This window comes from Pan troglodytes, chromosome 17 (genome assembly GCF_028858775.2).
Source record: "Pan troglodytes isolate AG18354 chromosome 17, NHGRI_mPanTro3-v2.0_pri, whole genome shotgun sequence".
NCBI lineage: Eukaryota > Metazoa > Chordata > Mammalia > Primates > Hominidae > Pan > Pan troglodytes.
The window spans coordinates 89,258,574-89,280,385 of NC_072415.2; the positions used below are offsets into that span (position 1 = coordinate 89,258,574).

Below are 21,812 nucleotides of genomic sequence, written 5' to 3' on the forward strand. Positions count from 1 at the left end.
AACCTATATAATGTTTGAAGTTCTTAAGTGTACCCATATTAAATATGTCTTTGGGATACATTTAGTACAGTTTTTGGAATTTTTTTAGTGTATTTACTAATAAGATCTTTATCTCCTAAAATATTGTGAATCAGTTAAATGAAGTAATTTATTTTCATTTTGACTGAATAGTTGGTATACTATCTTATCCACATCATGTCTAGCTTTTTACTGTCTGAGTTGGGTGGGTATTTATATGTATGTGAGTCTGTACATGCATGTTATGTTTCTTTATACACATATGTATATTTCATGCCACACACTTTATATTATTACAGAGTTTTGTTAAAGCTCGAAGCACCTTGCCCCTGACTAACAGGGCTTGAGAGACTCAATAACTCTTTATTTTAACAGCTTATAACTGATATTATAAAAACTTTATAGTAAGGGATTTTAGTACATGACTATAGGTTATTTGTAATTGCTGCAGTTATTTTAAAAATACTTTTGTTGGTGAATTCACCTTTATTTCGCTCTTGGTCACTTGCAGGGATTGGCAAGCAGTTGTCATCACTTGAAAAAGCATTTACAGAGCTTATATAATGTGACAGTTAGTGTGCAGACTATGGGAATGTGAAGCTCGGGCACCTGTGAGGTCGTTAAAGTCCCTTGGGGCACTGGGCCTTTTGTAGCTGCCTATTTCCATAGGTGCTGCACACAAGCATGCATAAGATGTTCATGGAGGGACAGAGGAGGAAGCATGACCTGGTGATAAATATCATGGAGTGAATTCTGAAATAAACTCACATCTTTTTTTTTTAAACAAAAGTAGTTACTATGAAAACAACATGTTCTTATTAAAGACAACATATGAGAATAAATGTTACAAAAAGGTACCCTTGGTAAGATAAATGAAAAGGTATTTATGTAACCACTATTAAGAATTTGAAATATTATTTGCTTTCTTCCTTTCCTTTTCTTGCTGTTTCCTCTAATTTATATTGCTCATGACTTTGAAAAGTCGGAAATGTTCGCTAGACAATGTGTGGAAGTACAAGGAAGCCGGAGAGCAAGTGCAGGTTGGCTGAAAAACCTGGTTCAAACGGGAGCGTATGGCTCAGTCTGCAGGTGTGACAAGGGCTGGGGCGTATTGGACTAGAAAGGTATCAATGGCTTGACCAGAAGAAGCCATTGAAGGATCTTTAGCTTAGAAGAGAAATGATAAATACAGATGTTTTAAAAAGATTCATTCATAAGTTCTGATTCCCTTAAGATAATGGTGGCCACTTAACTTTGTTACATACCACACAGCCTTCCAAAATCATACAGGCTAACTATGAGAGTAGAGAGTTTAATCTGTAGCTCATGTTTAGCAGAAATGTGAGACAGAAAATACTGTGAACTTCAATTTACTGTAAGTGGGGAAAATATCCAAAATAACACAGTTAGCTCCAGAGCCAGGATGGTGCAGCAGAAGGAGATTGTCTTGGGATGCTGATATCATCCAGGTTTTGCACACAGAAGAAAATAATGCATCCTGTGAATGACTTGGGTAAGTAAAGCTTTGGGACATTGAAGGGACTTGTGGAGAAAGTACAGGTTGGAAGTGACGTTGGGGGGATGTATAGGGGCAAGGGGCACTGTTAAAGAGTTGGTGGCTCTAGGAGGCTTGGTTAGGAAGAAAAAGACAAAGTTGACCTTCCTGAAACATTATAATAACCATCAGAAGAGTCAGCCCACACCATCCCAAAAGGATGCTTTTCATTGAAGACGTGAACTTCATTGTGCCTGTAGAAGAAGGGACTCTTGGACTAAGAAACAAACTCCACCTCCCATCCTTGGAACAGGATTTCCTATTTGTACAGATTCTAGAAAAACAGCTCTTATTATTAGGAATAGAAGAAGAAACTCATCTTGCTGTCTCGCCCAGGCTAGAGTGCAGTGGTGTGATCATAGCTCATTGCAACCTCAAACTCCTAGGCTCACACAGTCATCCTGCCTCAGCCTTCTAAAGGGTCGGGATCATAGACATGAGAGCCATCGTGCCTGGGCCAATGTAGTTATTAACAGAAGAAAACATAAGTGGGAAGCAAATTTTCAATTAATAAAAAATTTCTAAAAGCAAGGAAAGAAAAAACCTCAATGCAAAGTAATTCTATAACAGTGCAACAAGCCTGATTTAAATGTAACTAACCAAACAATGGTACTTAGGAAAGAACACCATAAATCAGACATTTAAAAACGCAAGAATCAAAATGGAATAAATTTCTCAAGAATGTAAGAATAAAAGCTCAAGAATAAAACAGGACAACATGAATGAGAAGGCTAACTGAACTCAGGAGAACACTGAACGTGAGCATCTGAGAAGGGAGGACCGAATCACAGCGTGCCTGTGGGGGATGCACAGTAAGAGATAGGGAGGTTGTAAAGAAGAGAGTCAAGGAAACGAGATGATCAAAGAGGTGAAAAGGACTAGAAGTTGATGGATGGGGAAGATTGGCAAGAAATACTCAACATGAGAGTCTTGAAACAAAATCATGAAACGGTTTGAAACATTGACAGCTCAAGTATGTGTTATTAAATACAAGGATGTCTGAAGGTACACACTTAAAGGGCCCAGCATGCACGTGAGAAAACTCCAAGACATGTAACTGCTGTCATATTTTACATATACAGGGAAAAATCCTTTGATCTCCCTGGGAAAATGACCAGCTCCCTACAGTTGGAAGGGGCCAGGTTGATGTCAGTGTTCTCAGCATACGGAGCCATACAAGAGCAGCACAGCCTTTCCAGGAGGCTCAGGGGAAGAATGTGTGAGTGGAGTGTTTTGCTCCTTCAAAACTGTCCTGCAAGTGCCAATTCTGTGGAGAGCAGTCTCAAGCATACAGAATTCAGGTGTGTTGTACACATGAGCCTTTTGTGAATAATCTTACAGAGGATTAGCTCTGCCCAGCTGATAGATGACCTGGGTGGAAGTTTTATGGTGAGCACTGAAGATCTAACAGACGTAAGAATAAAACAGTGGAGGGAGGATGGGTGGAAGATGGTACAGTGTATATGAATTTTATACGCTTCCTCTAATAATCAGCTGAAAAGCAGGAAGAGGAGGAGAAAATAGAAGGAGCTCATTGGTTGCTACGTGGGTGTTAAGGCAGTCAGAGACTTTATTGAAAGCTGACGAGCTCAATAGTAGCTGTCAAAGCAAGGAGAGTAGGATGAAGGCAGGCTACTGGGACAGTGGCAAAATGGTAGTGACCAGAAAATACACACCTCACCAAAAAATAAATTTGGTTTTAAAAATTAGACAACAGTTGATCAATTCATATGGCTAAAGATGCATAGTATGCAGGCTCTTTCACACAGAAAATTAATTGGATCAGAAAGCCTAAAGGGTTAAGGAAAGATATATCAAGCAAATACAAATAAAAAGGAAACAGGAGTTGCAGTCTTGGTACTTAACAAGAATACCAGTATAGAATCGAGAAAGCATTTAGAATGAGGTGAAGAAAGATGCTATAAGATAATAAAGTCCGTCATAGGAAACTTTAACATCTACCTGCAGTTCCCAGTGGGTCAGGTGGACAGAAAGGTAGGAGAGGCATAGAAGAGAGAGCTCAGAACATGAGCAGTAAAATATATCATTTTAAATTTTTATTGAACTTTGTTCCCCAGTAATTTTTATTTGAGCATATATAGGGTGTCACCAAAAGTTGAACATACATTTGCTTGTAAAGAAATTTTTATTTCTATAACATAGAACTCATACAGACAATATTCTCTGATCACAATGCAATAAAATTGGTAAGCAGTAACAAAATCAGTGAATGAAACGACTTTCTGCCTGTAAGTATAAATACTATATATTAATCAATTTTTGTATCATAGGAGAAATTGAAATTGGAGAATTTCTATAAATATTGGTAATGGAGACACTGCATATCAGAATCTGAATCTGTTTGATATGTTTGGAAATAGGAAAATTTATAATCTTTATATATATATAGCAATAAATAAAAATGAAAATTAATGAATTAAATAAGTATATGACAAAGTGAACAAAAAGAGTGCAGAGGGAAGGAAGAACATATAAAGGTTAAGGTCATATAACTAAAAAATAGAACCTTAAAACCATTCTGTTAGGGTGGGGATTTCAGAGGCCAGGTAATAAAAGGAGGTAAGTTTTTAAAAAAATACTGTGTGTTAAGTGATACAATATTGATTCAGAGTAAACTGTGATAAGTAAAGGTTGCATATAATAATTCTCAGAGCAACCACTAAAAAAAGAAAGAGGTCAATAGAGGTGATGAAGTTAGATGCTAAAGTGGGATCAACTGGTTTCTTTCCCCTGAAAAAAGACAGGTGCAGGAAACCCAATACCAGGTGTGACAAGTAGAAAACAAAGAGCAGCAAAGAGCAAGATGGTTGACTCAGTAATTAAACGTCTCTGCAGTTAAAAGGCAGAGACTGTCAGACTGGAGAAAAACATAGTACCCCCGAATTCATAGAACTAATAGGCAACATAAAATCTACGAGAATGGATTTTTTCCTTCTAATCTATAGAATAAGGACATGTAATTTATTAAGACTATAGAATATTAAAATAACATTAGGAAGGCACTTCAGCATATTGACAGATATTATTAAATGCAACAGCTACATAATACACATTTTTCAAAATCTCATGGAACAATCCCAACTATAGTTGAATATAAAACAAGTCTTAGTATGTTTTCTTTAAATTGCAATTATATATTCACTAATTACAATATGGAATTAGAAATAAATAAAAAATCTTTAAAATCCTCAGGTATTTGGAAATTAAACTCAAAAACCTAAGTTTAAAATTAGATGATTTAAATCCCCAATTAAATGGACAGGAGTGTCAAGTTGTATAAAAAAGCAAGATTCAAATATATGGTGCCTATAAGAAAACACATTAAAAACACAGGTAAAAAGTAAAAAATAGATACCGTACCAACACTAATCAAAGCTGGAGTTACTTATAGTAATATCACACAAAGTACATTTCAGAACATAATGAGAAAAGGGTTTATTATGGAGACAAGTAAGCCCTAAACATTTATGCACTAATAACAGAGCTGCAAAATACGGTCATGAGTTGCTTAATAGTAGAGTTACATTCTGAGAAGTAAGTTAGACCATTTCGTCATTGTGCAAACATGATGGAGTGCACTTACACAAACCTAGATCGTGTAGCCTACTACACACCTAGGCTATATGGTGTAGCCTGTTGCTCCTGTACTTCAAACTTGTACAACATGTTTAATAATGTGGGCAGTTGTAACACAGTGATAAGTATCTGTGTATCTAACCATAGAAAAGGTACAGTAAAAAATGCTGTATAAAAGATTAAGAAATGATACACCTGTATAGAGTACTAACGACAAATGGAGTTTCCAGAACTGGAAGTTGGTCTGGGTGAGTCAGTGAGTGAGTGGTGAGTGAATGTGAAGGCCTGGACATGACTGCACACTACTGTAAACTTTTTAAACACTGTACATGTAAGCTACACTCAACCTATTTAAAAATGTTTTTCTTAAATAGTAAATTAATCTCAGCTTCCTATAACTTTAATTTTTTTTTTTGAGACAGAGTCTCACTCTGTTGCCCAGGATGGAGTGCAGTGGCGCAATCTCAGCTCACTGCAACCTCTGCCTCCCAGGTTCAAGTGACTCTTCTGCCTCAGCCTCCTGAGTAGCTGGGATTAGAGTCACGCACTGCCACGCCGGGCTAATTTTTTGTATTTTTAGTAGAGATGGGGTTTCACCGTGTTGGTCAGGCTGGTCTCGAACTCCTGACCTCGTGATTCATCTGCCTTGGCCTCCCAAAGTGCTGGGATTACAGGCATGAGCCTGTAAACTCATTTTTACATACCTATAACTTTACACAAAGTAAATTACACAGAGTAATTTGTGCCCGGCCCTATGACTTTAATTTTTAAAAAATCTTTTTACTCTATTAATAACACTTAGCTTAAAACACAAACACATTGTACACCTGTACAAAAATATTTTCTTTATATACCTAGTCTGTAGTCTTTTTTAGTTTTTAAAAATTTTACTTTTTAAACTTTTTTTTTGTTAAAAACAAAGACACAGCTGGGCGTGGTGGCTCACGCCTGTAATCCCAGCACTTTGGGAGGCCGAGGCTGGTGGATCACGAGGTCAAGAGATTGAGGAGACCATCCTGGCCCATATGGTGAAACCCCATCTCTACTAAAAATACAAAAATTAGCTGGGCGTGGTGGCATATGCCTGTAGTCCCAGCTATTCAGGAGGCTGAGGCAGGAGAATCACTTGAACCCAGGAGGGTAGAGGTTGCAGTGAGCTGAGATTGTGCCACTGCACTCCAGCCTGGTGACAGAACAAGACTACATCTCAAAAAAAAAAAAAAAAGAAAAATGCAGACACACACACACACATTAGCCTAGGCCTACTCGGATCATCAGTATCACTGTCTCCTCCTACACATTTTGTCCTGCTGGAAGATCTCCACGTGTAATAACAGGCAGGGATTTGTCCCAGGATAACAATGTGTTTTTCTGGCAGAACCCTGGAAGGACCTGCTGGAGGCTGTTTTACAATTAAGTTTGTCTTTTTATAAGTAGAAGGAGTACACTCTCAAACAGTGATAAAAAGTATAGTAACACATAAACTAGTAACATAGTTGTTTGTTATTTAATATTATGTACTGTACATAATTGTATGCACTAGACTTTCATGACTGGCGGCCCAGTAGTTTTGTTTTCACCACCGTCACCACAAACACGTGAGTAATGTCTAATGCTATGACATTCTGATGGCTGCAGCATGACCATGTGGTAGGAATGCTTCATCTCTGTTATACTTTGATGGGGCTACTGTGGTTTGTGCCATCCACTGTCTACTGAAATGTTGTTATGTTGTACATGATTGTACCTGAAGCAGAAACTGTTAGAACTTCAAGGAGAAACTGACAAATCCATTATGATAGTTGGAGATTTTAATACCCACTTCTCAATAATTGAACAAATGAGTAGGGAGAAAATCAGTAAGGATATAGTAGAACACTATGGTGTTGAAGAACACTATTCATGAAGTTGACCCCATTGATAGATACAGGGACTTAAGGCAGCAGGATGGGTAGCTTACCCAGTGCACACAGAACATTTATTAAGGTATGCCAGAAAAAAGCTTAGGAAAAAAAAGACAACTCATAAAATCTGCTCTCTGACCAAGTGGGCTTCATTAAGAAATTATAATAAAGGTTTCTTGGAAATTGCCAAATATCAGATAATAAAGGATACATTTCTGAATATCTTGTGAGTAAATGTGTTTATGTCAGAGCAGAGGTGGAGGTGGGGACTGTCGGGGTCAGAGCAGAGGTGGAGGTGGGAACTGTCGGGGTCAGAGCAGAGGTGGAGGTGGGGACTGTCGGGGTCAGAGCAGAGGTGGAGGTGGGGACTGTCGGGGTCAGAGCAGAGGTGGAGGTGGGGACTGTCGGGGTCAGAGCAGAGGTGGAGGTGGGAACGTTGGGGTCAGAGCAGAGGTGGAGGTGGGGACTGTCGGGGTCAGAGCAGAGGTGGAGGTGGGGACTGTCGGGGTCAGAGCAGAGGTGGAGGTGGGGACTGTCGGGGTCAGAGCAGAGGTGGAGGTGGGGACTGTCGGGGTCAGAGCAGAGGTGGAGGTGGGGACTGTCGGGGTCAGAGCAGAGGTGGAGGTGGGGACTGTCGGGGTCAGAGCAGAGGTGGAGGTGGGGACTGTCGGGGTCAGAGCAGAGGTGGAGGTGGGGACTGTCGGGGTCAGAGCAGAGGTGGAGGTGGGGACTGTCGGGGTCAGAGCAGAGGTGGAGGTGGGGACTGTCGGGGTCAGAGCAGAGGTGGAGGTGGGGACTGTCGGGGTCAGAGCAGAGGTGGAGGTGGGGACTGTCGGGGTCAGAGCAGAGGTGGAGGTGGGAACGTTGGGGTCAGAGCAGAAGTAGTGGTGGAATTGTTTTCATCAGAATAGACTTGGGTGGGGCCTTGAATTTCCAGGCCACAGTGCTCAGTTGCCATCGAGGTTCTAGAGCCTGAGGCTCCCACACCCTTTTAGGAGCTGGTGCTGGCTGTTGCCCTGGCTGCTTTAGGACGGTCGGTTGGCCTCTCAGGTGCAAGTGCCAATTGTTGAGCACAAACTGAATTTAGGAACGGGAATGGCTTCACCCCATGAGGCACAAGACGTGTGCTGATGGCCTGGTGATGGTGACCACTTGTGGGAGGCTGTGCCACTCAAAGAGAGAAACTTACTTGTGGTTTTCAAGCTAATTGAAGATACATTTACTTTGTGTAAATTACTTCAAGTTCATTCACACAGATAGCCTTTCATTGCCTTTGATGTTTTCTAACAGTTTTTTTCTCATTTTAGATATATCCATTCTGAAATCTGAATTATTTTGATGATAGTTCTTGATTTTTCTGTGTATTTTTCAAAAAGGAAGAGAATAAAGACATGATAAATAACTTGTTTATAATGAGAAAATGGAATTCAGTTAAATTCAAATTTATCAACTGGGCATTGTTAAGGAGTGGTATCCACTTATCTTCCTTTTTTTATAGTGTAATATACATAAGACAAAATATCTTTTGTGTCAGCTTAAATACTTAAATAAGAATTAGAACAAATTGGCTGGGCATGGTGGCTCATGCTTGTAACCCTAGCACTTTGGGAGGCTGAGGTGGGAGTTGAGCCCAGGAGTTCGAGACCAGCCTGGGCAACATTGGGAGACCTAATTTACTTCTTTATTTTTTGAGATGGAGTCTTGCTGCGTTGCCCAGGCTGGAGTGCAGTGGCGTGATCTCGGCTCATTGTAGCCTGTGCCTCCTGGTTCAAGCAATTCTCCTGCCTCAGCCTCCCGAGCAGTTGGGACTACAGGTGTGCGCCACCAAGCCCAGCTAATTTTTGTATTTTTAGTAGAGACGGGGTTTCACCATATTGGTCTCAAACTCCTGACCTAGTGATCCACCCACCTCGGCCTCCCAAAGTGCTGGGATTACAGGCGTGAGTCACTGTGCCCAGCCCCTGATTTCTGATTTAAAAAAAATTTTTTTTTAATTAGCCTAGTGGGGTGGCTACAGCTGGAGCACGCCTGTAGCCTCAGCTACCTGGGAGGCAGATGTGGGAGGATTGCTGGAGCCTGCCAGGTTGAGGTGGAGCCTGCCCTGAGCTGTGATTGTACCACTGCACTGCAGCCTGGGTGACAGAGTGAGACCCTGTCCTAAAATATATATATATATACGGAATTAGAGAAAATTAATTCAAGGTCCCTGTGGCAGTATACCCAGTATGCATGCTGATGCCTGTGCAGAATCTAATGGAGATGTGGCGCTGTGATGGTGTCTGCTTCCACTTTCCTCAGATAATGTGAGAACAACCTAAATTACTGATTGTATAACCTTTTTCATTATGTGAATGATTGATATCGCTAATTTCACTTATTGTTCAAAATCTGTATATATTGTCTTGGAAGTTTGGAGTTGTAAATTGTAGCCAGTTTTGAAGTATTAGCAGTATTTATAGTCCTTTAACATCACATTCCCAGTTAGTCATTTTGAGAATGTATTTTCTGCTGTAATTTCTTTTGCAAACCATAGCACACTTACATTGTTCATGTCTTCTTCAGCCAAAATACTCTCCTTCAAAAAAGCAAACCTCTGCTGTTTGTTAAGTAGGGTATGCTGTTGAGAGAACAGCATGAAATGGTAACATTTTGCATCCTCCCCCAAGCAGATTTTATCTGTTCACACTATAGACCATTAAAGAGAAGGAAAGTGAAATAGAACATTTTAGAGATAATTTATTTTCAGTCTTCCCAGTCTTTATTCTGTGCTTCATGAGACTGGTAAAAAACTATCTTTTGGAATAATTTTCTCCATGTTAGAAAAATGTTTATAGTCAATCATCGCCATTCCAGAACTGAAAGAAAGATGCATAGATATTGTGTTTTCTTCAACATAAAATTGTGTTAGAGACAGAAACATTCATATGAAAAAATGGTCATAGAAAAGTAACAGGAAACCAGCTAAAATTTCTAAAACGAAATTATATAGAACCTTTTGTTTACATTTGAGAAACCCTTCTAAAATTTTTATGTTTTTTAATGCCCTTATTCTCTTGGACTTTGACATTAGGAGAAAATATAGTACTAAAAGATTGACATGCATCAATAATTAAACTTTCATATCAAGTGAATTATTAGGAAGAGTTTAAAGGGAATACAATTGTGTGAATTTCTACTGGGGTGGTGAAGTCACGATGGGCATCTTCAGGCAGGAGAACTGGGAGGAGCAGGTGCCTGATGCCTCATACAGGTGGAAGGCTTAGAGTAACAGCAGGCAGGAGGCCCTGGAGGAGCAGGTACCTGATGCATCATGGAGGCAGTAGGACGTGGAGGAGCAGGTACCTGATGAGCGATAGAGGCAGGAAGCTTAGAGTAACAGCAGGCAGGAGGCCCTGGAGGAGCAGGTACCCGATGCTTCTTAGAGGCAGGAGGGCGTAGAGGAGCAGGCACCCGATACTTTGTAGAGGCAGGAGGCTTAGAGTAACAGCAGGCAGGAGGCCCTGGAGGAGCAAGTACCTGATGCTTCATAAAAGGAGACTCAGAGTAACCACAGGCAGGTGACTCATTATAGCATCATGCTTGGGGGCACTGCAGGTGAAAGACATCTTGATTCCTGTGGATATTAGAAAAAGAATTTCATGAGTGTTCTTTTGTTTATTGGACAATGTTCATTGCCTATTCTGTGCTAGGTGCTAGGAAGGTAATACCCATAAAATATGGGATTAGAAACATGTCAATTGCTCTGATACAATAAAATTCTGAATTTATGGTAGATAAAAATTTTATTGCTTCATGTTTTAAAATGATAAATAGGGAATTCAGTATTTGGCTTCTTAATGCCAACTGTATGCTCAATTGGCTGTGCCAACGCTGGAACCTCTAGACCCCCAGCAGGTAAAGGATATACCATGTCAACTGTATCTGGGAAGTAGGAATGAGGAAGTCTATCTTTTTTGTTTCTTCAACAGTGTTAGAGGGTATATATCTTTTTTTATTTCTTCAACAGTGTTAAGCTGAGTTAGACTGTAACACCATTTGTTTGAATGAATCAGAAATTGCCCATTTCAGTGCAATCCTAAATTCAATTACAAAGTAGTCTAATCCATAGAGGCTACTTGCTTTTTCTTTAAAGTTGATATTTTGGTTGTTCTATCAAATCATAAAAGTCATAGGGATAACTCAGTTTTTCTGGATTGTTTATCTTAGCATTGGATAAATTGTATGCCTTTACTCTGAGCAGCTACTTTAGTTATAAACAAAGTAAACAAAAGGCAGTTTCCATCTGGTATTTTCTGTGGAAAAAACAAGAGCAGTGTTGGAAAATTAAGTACTTGAATGTTCTTCTGTGTTTTAAAGCCCGTAATAGTGGTGTGTTAGCTACTGTGCAGGAGCTTAATTTCATTCCAGTGTGTTTTGACATTGGTAAACATATTACCATTAGTATGAAACTATATAAAAAATAAAGCAGTTAAAGATATAAACCACTTTTACAGCCCTCCTCCCTTCCTGATACAAATACTAGTATTACTCTTTTGACTCTTCCTTTTAAGTTCTTTTCCCCTGTAAACATGCAAATTTATATTGGGATAATATAATTCTCAGGTTTTCCACTTAAAAATATATATCCTTAGTATTTTGCATATGAATACAGGTTAATTATCAGATTTTTATAAGTTGTAACTGCTAAGTTCAGGAAAGCGTGCAACATGTTGTACTTGATAAAGTGGAATTAATTGAAGGAAGTAATTCCTAAGGGACTGTAGAGTTAAAGGTATTTGTGTATCTGCAGAAATAGTAATTGGTCCATGCTGGAGTCAGCACATACTGTAGACAGATTGTTTCCATCCAGGCTGTGTCTGCAGGGCGCCTGCTCCTTAAGACCATTGACATCACTGAGAAGACCTCTTTGTGTCCTTTGCTGTGGCTGGCATTGCACTTGTGCCTACTGAGATCATATTGTAGATGACGTAACCAAGGTACTGTTTATTTAAATGCCAGTGTATATTTTTGAAATGATTTTGTTTTTTTCAAAGAAACAGCACTCCAGCTGTGTTGTAAACAATTCCCAGCATCATAGCCTTCATTCTCCCAAAGGCTCAGACGCTAAGGTCAGTCTTCAGGTCAGGTGGTCGCCTTCTTGTGAAGGGACGTGGTGGAAGGTTCATGATCCCCAGGGCCCTGAGAGTCTGACCCTGAGCTGCACCTGCATTGCAGGACGCTTCCTAACTACTGGGCTTGCTATTTTGGGCATACAAGGCAACTGGAGGCCAAACGCCTTCCTCAAATTGAATGTAATTGAAAATACTTTAGTTACGAAATAATTGCCATATTAGGGGAAATATTTTGGAAACTGTTAGGATTGGTTTAGATTCTGTGCTTCACAAATAAACAAATCAAGTATATGAGAGAATCAGATATCTAGCAAATATCTTCCAAGTAATGAGCAAAACAGCCAACAAATATCTAGCAAATATCTCCCAAGTAACGAGCAAAATGGCCAAAATGACATCATCTGAAAGTGGTTTGATAAGTAATTAGAAGGAAAACACCAGTTACATAAACGTATTTTGTACATGCAGATTATTTTGGAAAATATGTTTTCAATTTCTTTCCTTTTCAAATTTGATTTCTTTTTTTTTTTCTTAAGGTATATCCTGATAGCAAATTATCATTTCATAACAAAATACAGTTTGTGTAGGGGGCATTATTTTACGGGAGACGCCCAACAGTCAGGACAGTGTGTGGCTTTTACCCTATCCAGATGTTGAGGTCACTGCCTCCCACACGGGACGTCTTCCCTGTGTTACTTCTAGATGCAGGGCTGTGGATGCATTCCTTTATTCTAGTAAGGCTTCCATTACCGAAATGTAGGCCATGACTTTACATTAAGATGAAAAATTCACAGATTTTAAATTGTAATTTTCTTCTCTGAATATGAACATTGAAAGTGTAAATGTAAAACTAGACTGTACGTATTGCTGTCGTGATACTGATGTGTGGCCATATTGGTTTGCTATCTGTTAAGGTAGTTAGCATCATATAACGTACTTGAATTTTGTTTACGAATATTTCGTGTAATAACAGCATACTTTTTTTTTTTTTCTTTGAGACAGAGTCTCGCTCTGTCGCCCAGGCTGGAGTGAAGTGGCGTGATCTTGGCTCACTGCAAGCTCTGCCTCCCGGGTTCACGCCATTCTCCTGCCTCAGCCTCCCAAGCAGCTGGGACTACAGGTGCCCGCCACCATGCCCAGCTAATTTTTTGTATTTTTAGTAAAGATGAGGTTTCACCGTGTTAGCCAGGATGGTCTCAATCTCCTGACCTCATGATCCACCCACCTCGGCCTCCCAAAGTGCTGGGATTACAGGCGTGAGCCACCGCGCCCGGCCAATAATAGCATACTTCTAAAGAGGAATTTAAGAGAAATACATTTTTAAAATATATGTTTATTTTTTAACAATATTCACAGAAGCATTTTCTCTGTCGTGAATACATGCACACTTAAAAAGCATTGCCCTTGTCCTTCACAAGAGATAGAGAGAGGAAATTATGCTATGCACGCAAAAGAAATGTTGAAGAGTTGACTTGTGATTATTTCTGTGCTAATATTTTCTACTTTTCCAGGAGTGTTGTTAAATGATGTGTTAAAGATGTAGTTGAATACGCTAGGCATGCTGGATGCACCTGTAAACCTAGCTACTTGGGAGTCTGAGATGGGACGATTGCTTGAGCCCAGGAATTTGAGACCAGCCTGGGCGGCATAATAACACCTCATAAGTAAATAATAAATAAATAAATAAATATTAGAAGGTATAGTACTTTCATGAAAATTCAGAATTATTTCGTTTGTGTATTAATGTTAAGCATTGCAAGCAATTAATTGATTACAGGAGTTCTTTGAACTTGTACTTTCAATTTTTTATAGTCCCTTTTTTCTAACGTCTGTTTTGCAGTGCCTTTGCACTGCTGTTCACTTGGATTGAGCTTGTGGACCTGTTTCTAATACTGAGGTTATATAAGGTGTGAATAATGAACAATCATTTGACAGTTTTGTTTTCTTTTTGTCTCCCTGCACAGGAAGACAGTGACCCGCCCATTCATGAAAGTCTCAGCATAGAAAATACATTGTGGGCAAGCACCATTGTTGCATCAGGTAAGGAAAACATTCTCCTCTGAGTGTGATTGCTCCCGGATAGATGATGCTTTGTTTTGTCCAGGGACCCCAGACAAGGGTTTCTCACAGTGCCCTGAAATATTTAGGGACCTTGCTAAACGCAGACTCCAGCTCAGTGGGTCTGAGACAGTCCTGGGAGCTTGTGGTGAGGCTTGTGCTGCTCCTCAGACACTGCACGTGGTTCGCAAGGCCTGAGACAGGGAGAGGTGCTGCAGCCTTCGTGCCGGAGTACAGGGATATTCTGTTCGTCTTTGACCTGTTTCTTGACAAACTTGTCAGTGTTCCTTAATGAGAGGCGCCACAGAAGAGCTTGGGAAGCCAGTGGTGATTTTAGCGCTTCTCAGTCATCCGACAAGGGTTGGCAGGAGGAGAGTGGCTGAAGTGACTGTGGAACGGAAAAGTATTAGAAGAGGCCAGGCGTGCTGTGAGAGGTAGACGATGTCAGATGATTACCATGTTATCAGATATTAGTTGACATTGATGATGATGTTTGGAAGGAAGCTGATGAGAAATTAGGTGATGCTGAGGTTGATGCCAGGGAGGAAGTTTAGCAGGAATGGGTTGGTATCGATGCTGGTGCCAGTAATGGGGCTTAGCAGCAGGGAGCTCTGGAAGAGAGTGCCCGAAAGGTGATGGCAGCCTGGAATGAGAGGCTAGATTGTTGGAGCTGTGTCTTCTCGGTGCTGCCCAGTGCTGGGTGCCCTTCTCTCCTGGATGCCACTCACTCCCCCATGCATGTGCATGGAGCACCTGTTCTCCACCAGGCACGGTGATTCGGTCTGGGGCAAGGCGGTTCCATATCCTGTCCTCAGGGAGCTTATGGCTTTGTGGACAGAGGTTAAGCAAGTGTTCTAGGTAATGTTGCTGTGCTAAGTATCACCAACACGTACAGAGAGTGCTGTGGACGGTTTGTAATTAAAGAAGCTTATAGGCCGGGTGCGGGGGCTCACGCCTGGAATCCCAGCACTGTGGGAGGCCGAGGCGGGCGGATCACAAGGTCAGGAGATGGAGACCATCCTGGCTAACACCGTGAAACCCCGTCTCTACTAAAAATACAAAAAATTAGCCAGGCATGGTGGCGGGCGCCTGTAGTCCCAGCTACTCGGGGGGCTGAGGCAGGAGAATGGCGGGAACCCGGGAGCCAGAGCTTGCAGTGAACCGAGATCGCGACACTGCACTCCAGCCTGGGCGACAGAACGAGACGCCATCTCAAAAAAAGAAAAATGAAGTTTATATAGACCAGGTCTAGGAGCAGCTTTTCTGAAGAAGAAACATTTAACTTGGATTTAAAGAATATGCAGATGTGGCAGGATGAGGCAGGTGGCAGAAACAGTGTGAGGAGCATTCCTGCTAGCAGCCTAGTACTGAGAGACAGTACCTTGAAGAAAAGGATCCAAGGGCCAGTGTGCTAGGCCCATGGAGAAGGCAGGTGTCACACAACAGGGCAGCTTTGTGTGCTTGTGTTTAACTGTTGGCCTGCAGTATGCAAAACTAACTATACAACGAACTCCAGGAGGAGGACACATGTTAGCTTTTTGGATGATAGAATTTGAAAGAGGATTCATCTTATCCTAGTGTTTTGTGTGTTTAAAAAATGCTTGATGGGTATATGACAGTTTTAATAGGTGACAATTTTTGTGGGTGTTTCATGATGTTATTTATATATAAATTACATCTATATATAAATGTTACATACATATAAATGTTATGTGTGTGTGTGTGTATATATATATATATAAACATACGTATATAAATTTCTTAACATACAAAGAAAGAGAACAAGGACAGTTTTCCATGAAGAGACTTCAGAGGTGAGCAGGACAGTTTCTGGGCTCTGTAGGCCTCGAGAGGGACCTCATGCCAGGAGGACTCTTCTGGGGTGGACACGTGGGCCCTGAGCTCTGTAAGGGTCTTCACACCTTGGGCAGGCACATTTAGCCAGGGAAACCTGCCCTCCAGCCTTCTTCATGCTGCTGCCTTGGCATTGCTGAGAGGCATGAGTGTTGCCAGCCTCTCCGCCAGGTGGTGAGTGTGGTCAGTGCTGGCCTGGCCTCACGCTGAATGGCTGCACTCGGGAGGTGTATTCCCCCTGCCAGTTACCATAGAGCCAGGCTGCACAGGGACCAGAATGGAGTCCAGCTGTGCATTCCCTGAAAGCCAGTGTCCTTGAGTGCTCGGCCTTCAGTAGTTACATGAAAGCATTTATGATACAAGACTCAGAAGCTGACACATGGGGAGAAGGCTTACATTTTCCATACGTAGTTATTGCAGCCTGTTTCTTCCATCTCACTGATATTTGTTAATTAAGAATCATTCGTGAAGATAGTAATGCTTCCCTTTTTAAAATAAATTTCATCTTTTTTTCCTGGTGCTGCATAAACATATATTAAGTGTTGTTACTGATCCCTAGTACTGTTGATTTGTGGCCCTTCTCCTGAGGGAGACTAAAGCTGCTTGAGCTAAAGGCTTTTGAGACATCCCATACGGTTCCCTGAACAAAGTTTTCTCTCCTGACCTCAGTTCTCTTGATGACCTTGGCAAGTGGGCCCGACTAGTTGGACACTAATGAGGCATCGTAACATGCCGGCCCCATCCTGTCCATTCTGTTCTCTTTGCCATCTAGCATTCAGTGTTGTGTCTTCCTAGTGGGCATGAAGACGGCTTTAAAACCATCCACTCGAGAAGCTTAATTAAGGTACCTTTAATGTTAGTTTGTATTCGAACATCTTTAAATGTAAGCTTTAATTTCAGCTCTTTTAGTACATACATATCTTTATTTAAAAGCCTTGTTAATGTGAACAGTTACACATTCTATATACCACACTGCTATATCCTAAGGAATGTTTGAAAGATTTTAAGATTTCCAGAGTAACGTAGGCACTCTTGTATTCTTTGTAATTGATTACAAGTTGAGAATTCCTTTTACTCTTATACTTTAAAAGTCGTATCTCAGTTGAATTCAAGTTGACTCTGGAGGGGAAGTGAACTCAGTGCTTCCTCCCCATCCCTAGAGTTCTGAATGCATCGAACCGGGACTCAGGTTAGACACAGACAGGCAGATGCAGCAGACGAGAGGTGAGCCAAGGCAGGACACAGAGAGCCTGCTGTGCTGCCGGAGGTTTCACTTCCCATGTGGATCCAGAAAACTTGCTCTCTAAAATGCAGAACTGGGTCCTGGAGAACCATCGTGTTTATTATACTGATGAGCATACAAAGGAGTGTTCCTGATACTCAGCTGTCACAAAACTGGAAGGAAAGCTGGGCTCTCTAAGGCAAGGTTGACAAAAGTGTGACGGGGCTGTCAGAGGGCAATCCCTGGCCATGTGGACCCACGCCTGGGTGCGGGTCTCCTTGTCACTCAGTGGGCCAGCCGTGTGGTGTCTAGACCTGGGTGAGGGTCTTCTGTGTCTCTGTGTCTCAGCCATGTGGACTCTAGACCTGGGTGTGGGTCACCTGTGTCTCTGTGTCCTGGCTGTGTGGACTCTAGACCTGGGTGTGGGTCACCTGTGTCTCTGTGTCCTGGCTGTGTGGACTCTAGACCTTGGTTGGGGGTCTCCTTTGTAGTCTGTGCGCCAGTTTTGGTCTAGGTTGTTTACATCCTGGGGCTCAGTTCACGGTCTTCATCAGTTTTCCTGCACTTGGTGCGTGGTTGGAGTTGTACGTGCAGTGCTCAGTGTCTGCCTTGCTATCATCGGGTCCAGCCCGGGAGCGCCTGCCCCAGGGAGCAGTGCACACTGGGGTTCTGTGGAAATTGGCTCCTGGAGGGCATCTGCGAGTTGGAGTGTGTTCCAGAGGCTGGTGTATGTGGCCCTGCCTCCTTTTGCTAACGGTATCTAGCAGGTTTTGGGTGTATAATTGAGAGTCAACAAATACGTTGATTTGTTAATACCTCTGTCTCTCATTAGACACACATGAAATACATATTTACTTTTAGTAAGCATTTCACATCATTTTGATTTTATAGCTTAAGGCCGTTAATTGTTTTGTTAAAGTGGTCTAGGTTTTATATTTTGTGTTTTTAAATAATTTTCTGTGAATCATCTTAATTAATTTGAATTTGTGAGGATTGGTTATCTGCAAATTAAACATATCAGTGGTTAGAAATAGCAACTAAAAGTATTGCAATAGGCCTATCATTTGAAATATTGAGTGGACTACTTGTTTGGAAGTGCTGGATTATGATTTCTGGTATAAACTAGAAATGTTTAAATAAAGGAGAGTATATTTTTCTACAAAATTTGACCTTGTTAGCATTCTTTGTCTTGCTTTGCAACATGGAAGTTGTTTGCTTAAAATACAACTGTAGTCAATTAGAAGGTGGTATAATTTTGCATGAAATTTTCTATATAGCCTGTAGCAAGGAAGGCACATAGTAACTAACAGAGTAATTATTATCCCACTCACATGAAATTGTGATTGAAGAGAAGTTGGACATGATAGGGTTGGACTATAGAATGACTTGCAGACCATCCACATAGCAGCCTCTTTGAAGTAGGCTAAGTCTCGAGGGCCCTAGTCATGGGGTCTGTGGAGTGTAGGAGTAAATGTGGTCATATTTTATGCCTCCCTTTTTGGACCCAAAGCATCTGAATATTTAATATTAATTTTTACCTGTAGTCAATTTGAAGTGTGCAGTTATGGATCAGGCAAATGTAATCACTGGCTTTGAAGATTAAGTGCTCCTAAATCTTTTAAAATGTTGTCTTGGGATAAATGAAGTTAAATTTTTGATTTAATGATGAATACTGGACCACCATCATTTTTAGGGTCCTGTTAAGAAGTGGTTTGTTGTTGTGGTTGTGGTTTTAATCTACCAACATGGTCCTGAACTCAGGTCTTTCTGATGTAGAGGTTTCTCCAGTTGGAGCGCGTTGTGAGGGAGGTGGATCTTGATTTTACACTGAAAATATGGGTTAAAGTTTTGGAATTCTTCTGTTTAAGTATTTCATTGAGTGAGAAATCTTTGTGACATTTATATTTGTCACACTCAGTCTCCTATTATCTTATACGACACAAAATGAGTTTATCATACTTTGTTGCCCTCTCATGTCTCATTTCGCAATCCACAGTTAACCCCTTTCCTCTGTTTTGCCTTGTATACTCAGGTTTTACTCAGTCTTTTAGCCTATTGTACTTCATAAGTACATACCCTTTGTGAAAGAGAATGGAAAATGTCCCAAATATTTCTGCACTGATTCTAGTTACGTTAGATATTAAAAAGCATGACACTCAGAAAAATTCATTTAATCTAATTCTAGTAAGTGTTGATTTTTCATGAGAATCAAGTGAGAGAATACTTACGAGAGCCTTTAGCAAACTTTAACAGATTATACAAATATTGTACCAGGACCGCTGTTAAAAATGTATAACATATGCCTTGTCATGTATCACATTGAATTGAGGTACTGTGCATTGTAAGGCCACTCTAGAGTCCACTTTGCTCATCAGTCAACCTGCTTTCAGCTCAACGGTTTCTAGCTTGATTAATTCTTGCAAAGCCTTTTCTGAGATTTGCTCATTCTGCTAATGTTAAAAAATAAGTTAATTTTGCAGTTTGCCTTCTTACATCATTGTGATAATTTAACATTAGTGGGATGTTTATATTTTGATTTAAACTAGATTGGCAAAACAGAAAATACTGATCAGATGATATTTAATATTTAGCTTCACTGATGTGAAGTAATTCTATGATCTCCTTTTGAAAGCTTTTTATAGTATTGTATTATATATTTAATATTTCTCTGCGTAGTAAGTATAGTCATCTAATCTCAGAAGTTTATGTGGATAATAGTAATAAAGACGGCATTTGTGCATCGGGGAGCTTATATTCTAAGTGTGAGCTGGCCTTGCCTTTCATGAACTTTTACAAACTGAAGCCTCACACTTCTCAGTGACACTCAATTAAAAGAGAAATATATATAATCTCCACACATATCCCTGCTGGGGAATACTTCACATCTTCCACCTTCCTAGATTTTCTAGAGAGGAAGGTGTAAGCCATGGGATATGTATAATATGTAACATATCGAGGTTCACGAAAAGCCGGGAGTTCATATCAATCATCTTTACTTCAAAGAGCCTGTCTTATGATGCTCTGCATTTTACATGTTAAGTTAATGTGACATCAGAGTTTTCATATAATTATTATAGTTAATTCTGTAATGGTTGGTAATTGCACATTATGTGTATATACTTTCTCACCTTAATTGTGTTTCTCACCTTCAAAATTTACAAAAAATTAAGGATGAAAATTAGGAATATAAATTATATATGGCTGTAGTTTCAGAAAGAGATTTCCATGGTTTTTAATACTGACATTCTAGAGATAAGTGCCCTTTAGCCTTTGAAATCTATCAGTCATACCGAGGATATTTTATTATTCTTTTCTCTTAAATTTAAAAATTATTATATCTTTTTGACATGTGTAAAAGAGAGTAATAGCTTCTAAATGCAAAGTCAAATATCGTTTTTTATAATATTTCTATTATTTTAATTGTACACATTTTGAAATATTAGCAAAGGCTGTCACTGATATTTAGTAATACTTTGATCTTTACAGTGGAAATACACTAAAAGAAAGTGGTTCATCTGGTACCATCTTTATTGAAGGTCAAAGGACAAGTTTGATCAGTTAAGAATATAGCCTCTTAATTGACCTTCAGTGATAGAACCACCATTTTAGTAGACAGTAGTGAAAGGCCATTGTCATTATCTCTATTGTCAGTGAAAAGAATATTAGTACGTTTCCTAATGTTATATGTGGGTACATTTGTATTGCTTAACAAATCATTGGACTTTTTCAAAGTCCATTTTTAAAGTTGAGATTAGATTTTCTTGAATTAGCCAAATTAAATACACTGTTGGATAAATTTATATAAAATCAAATAGTGTGATAATACTTTCCATCAAAACAATTAATTAGAAAGTGTTATCTTTTACTCATCTTTAAAGTATTTCTACAAGGACCACTTTCATGTTTTTGCAGGTACTGTAATAGGTGTTGTCATTTATACCGGAAAAGAGACTCGAAGTGTAATGAACACATCCAATCCAAAAAATAAGGTAGGCTAGATTGAGGAGCAACCGCTTTAATGAACTTATTTTTCCTTTCAGTAAGAAAGTCTGCATAGTTCTGAATAGCTCATTCTTTTGGCTTAACATATATCTTAAAGTAGACTTTCAAAAATGTTGGTGACTTACAATATGAATTCTCCGTATTTATATAACAACATTCTCATACTGGCGAATTTCCAAAAGTATCATTGCTTGGCTAATCAGTTTTATATGTGTCTTAAATTTTCATTGTCAGATATATAATTTGCCCGTAATTTGACAGTTAATTGTGGCTAATTTCTTATCTTCAGTCTACTTATTTTACAATTTGCACTCTTTTATGTTGATGGTTCATTTTAAAATAAAGCAATCTGTATTAATGTTTTTATACTATTTAATTTGATGTTACAGTATTAAGCCAGTTTTATTTATTTCCATGTCAGAAGAAGCATATTGAAGCCAAAGATTAGTTTTAAAGACCGCTTGATTATATCCTGAATTGATTATATTTCT

The 21,812-nt window shown here is 39.9% G+C and overlaps 1 protein-coding gene across 24 annotated transcripts in view; it reads left to right on the forward strand.

Annotated features, from left to right (window-relative positions):
• The window catches only part of ATP9B (ATPase phospholipid transporting 9B (putative)), a 318,298-nt gene that overhangs the window by 120,384 nt on the left and 176,102 nt on the right, over positions 1–21,812 (forward strand). For 22 of the 24 annotated variants that reach the window (XR_010152083.1, XR_010152079.1, XR_010152080.1 and 19 more), the window contains 2 exons: positions 14,150–14,225; positions 21,232–21,308. The exons of the other annotated variants lie outside the window; for them this stretch is intronic. Coding sequence is in view for 17 of the 22 variants with exons in the window: in XM_016933938.4 (XP_016789427.2) it covers positions 14,150–14,225; positions 21,232–21,308 (153 nt within the window). In the remaining 5 variants the exon portion in view is untranslated. The remainder of the gene's footprint in view (positions 1–14,149; positions 14,226–21,231; positions 21,309–21,812) is intronic. 24 annotated transcript variants of the gene reach the window in all.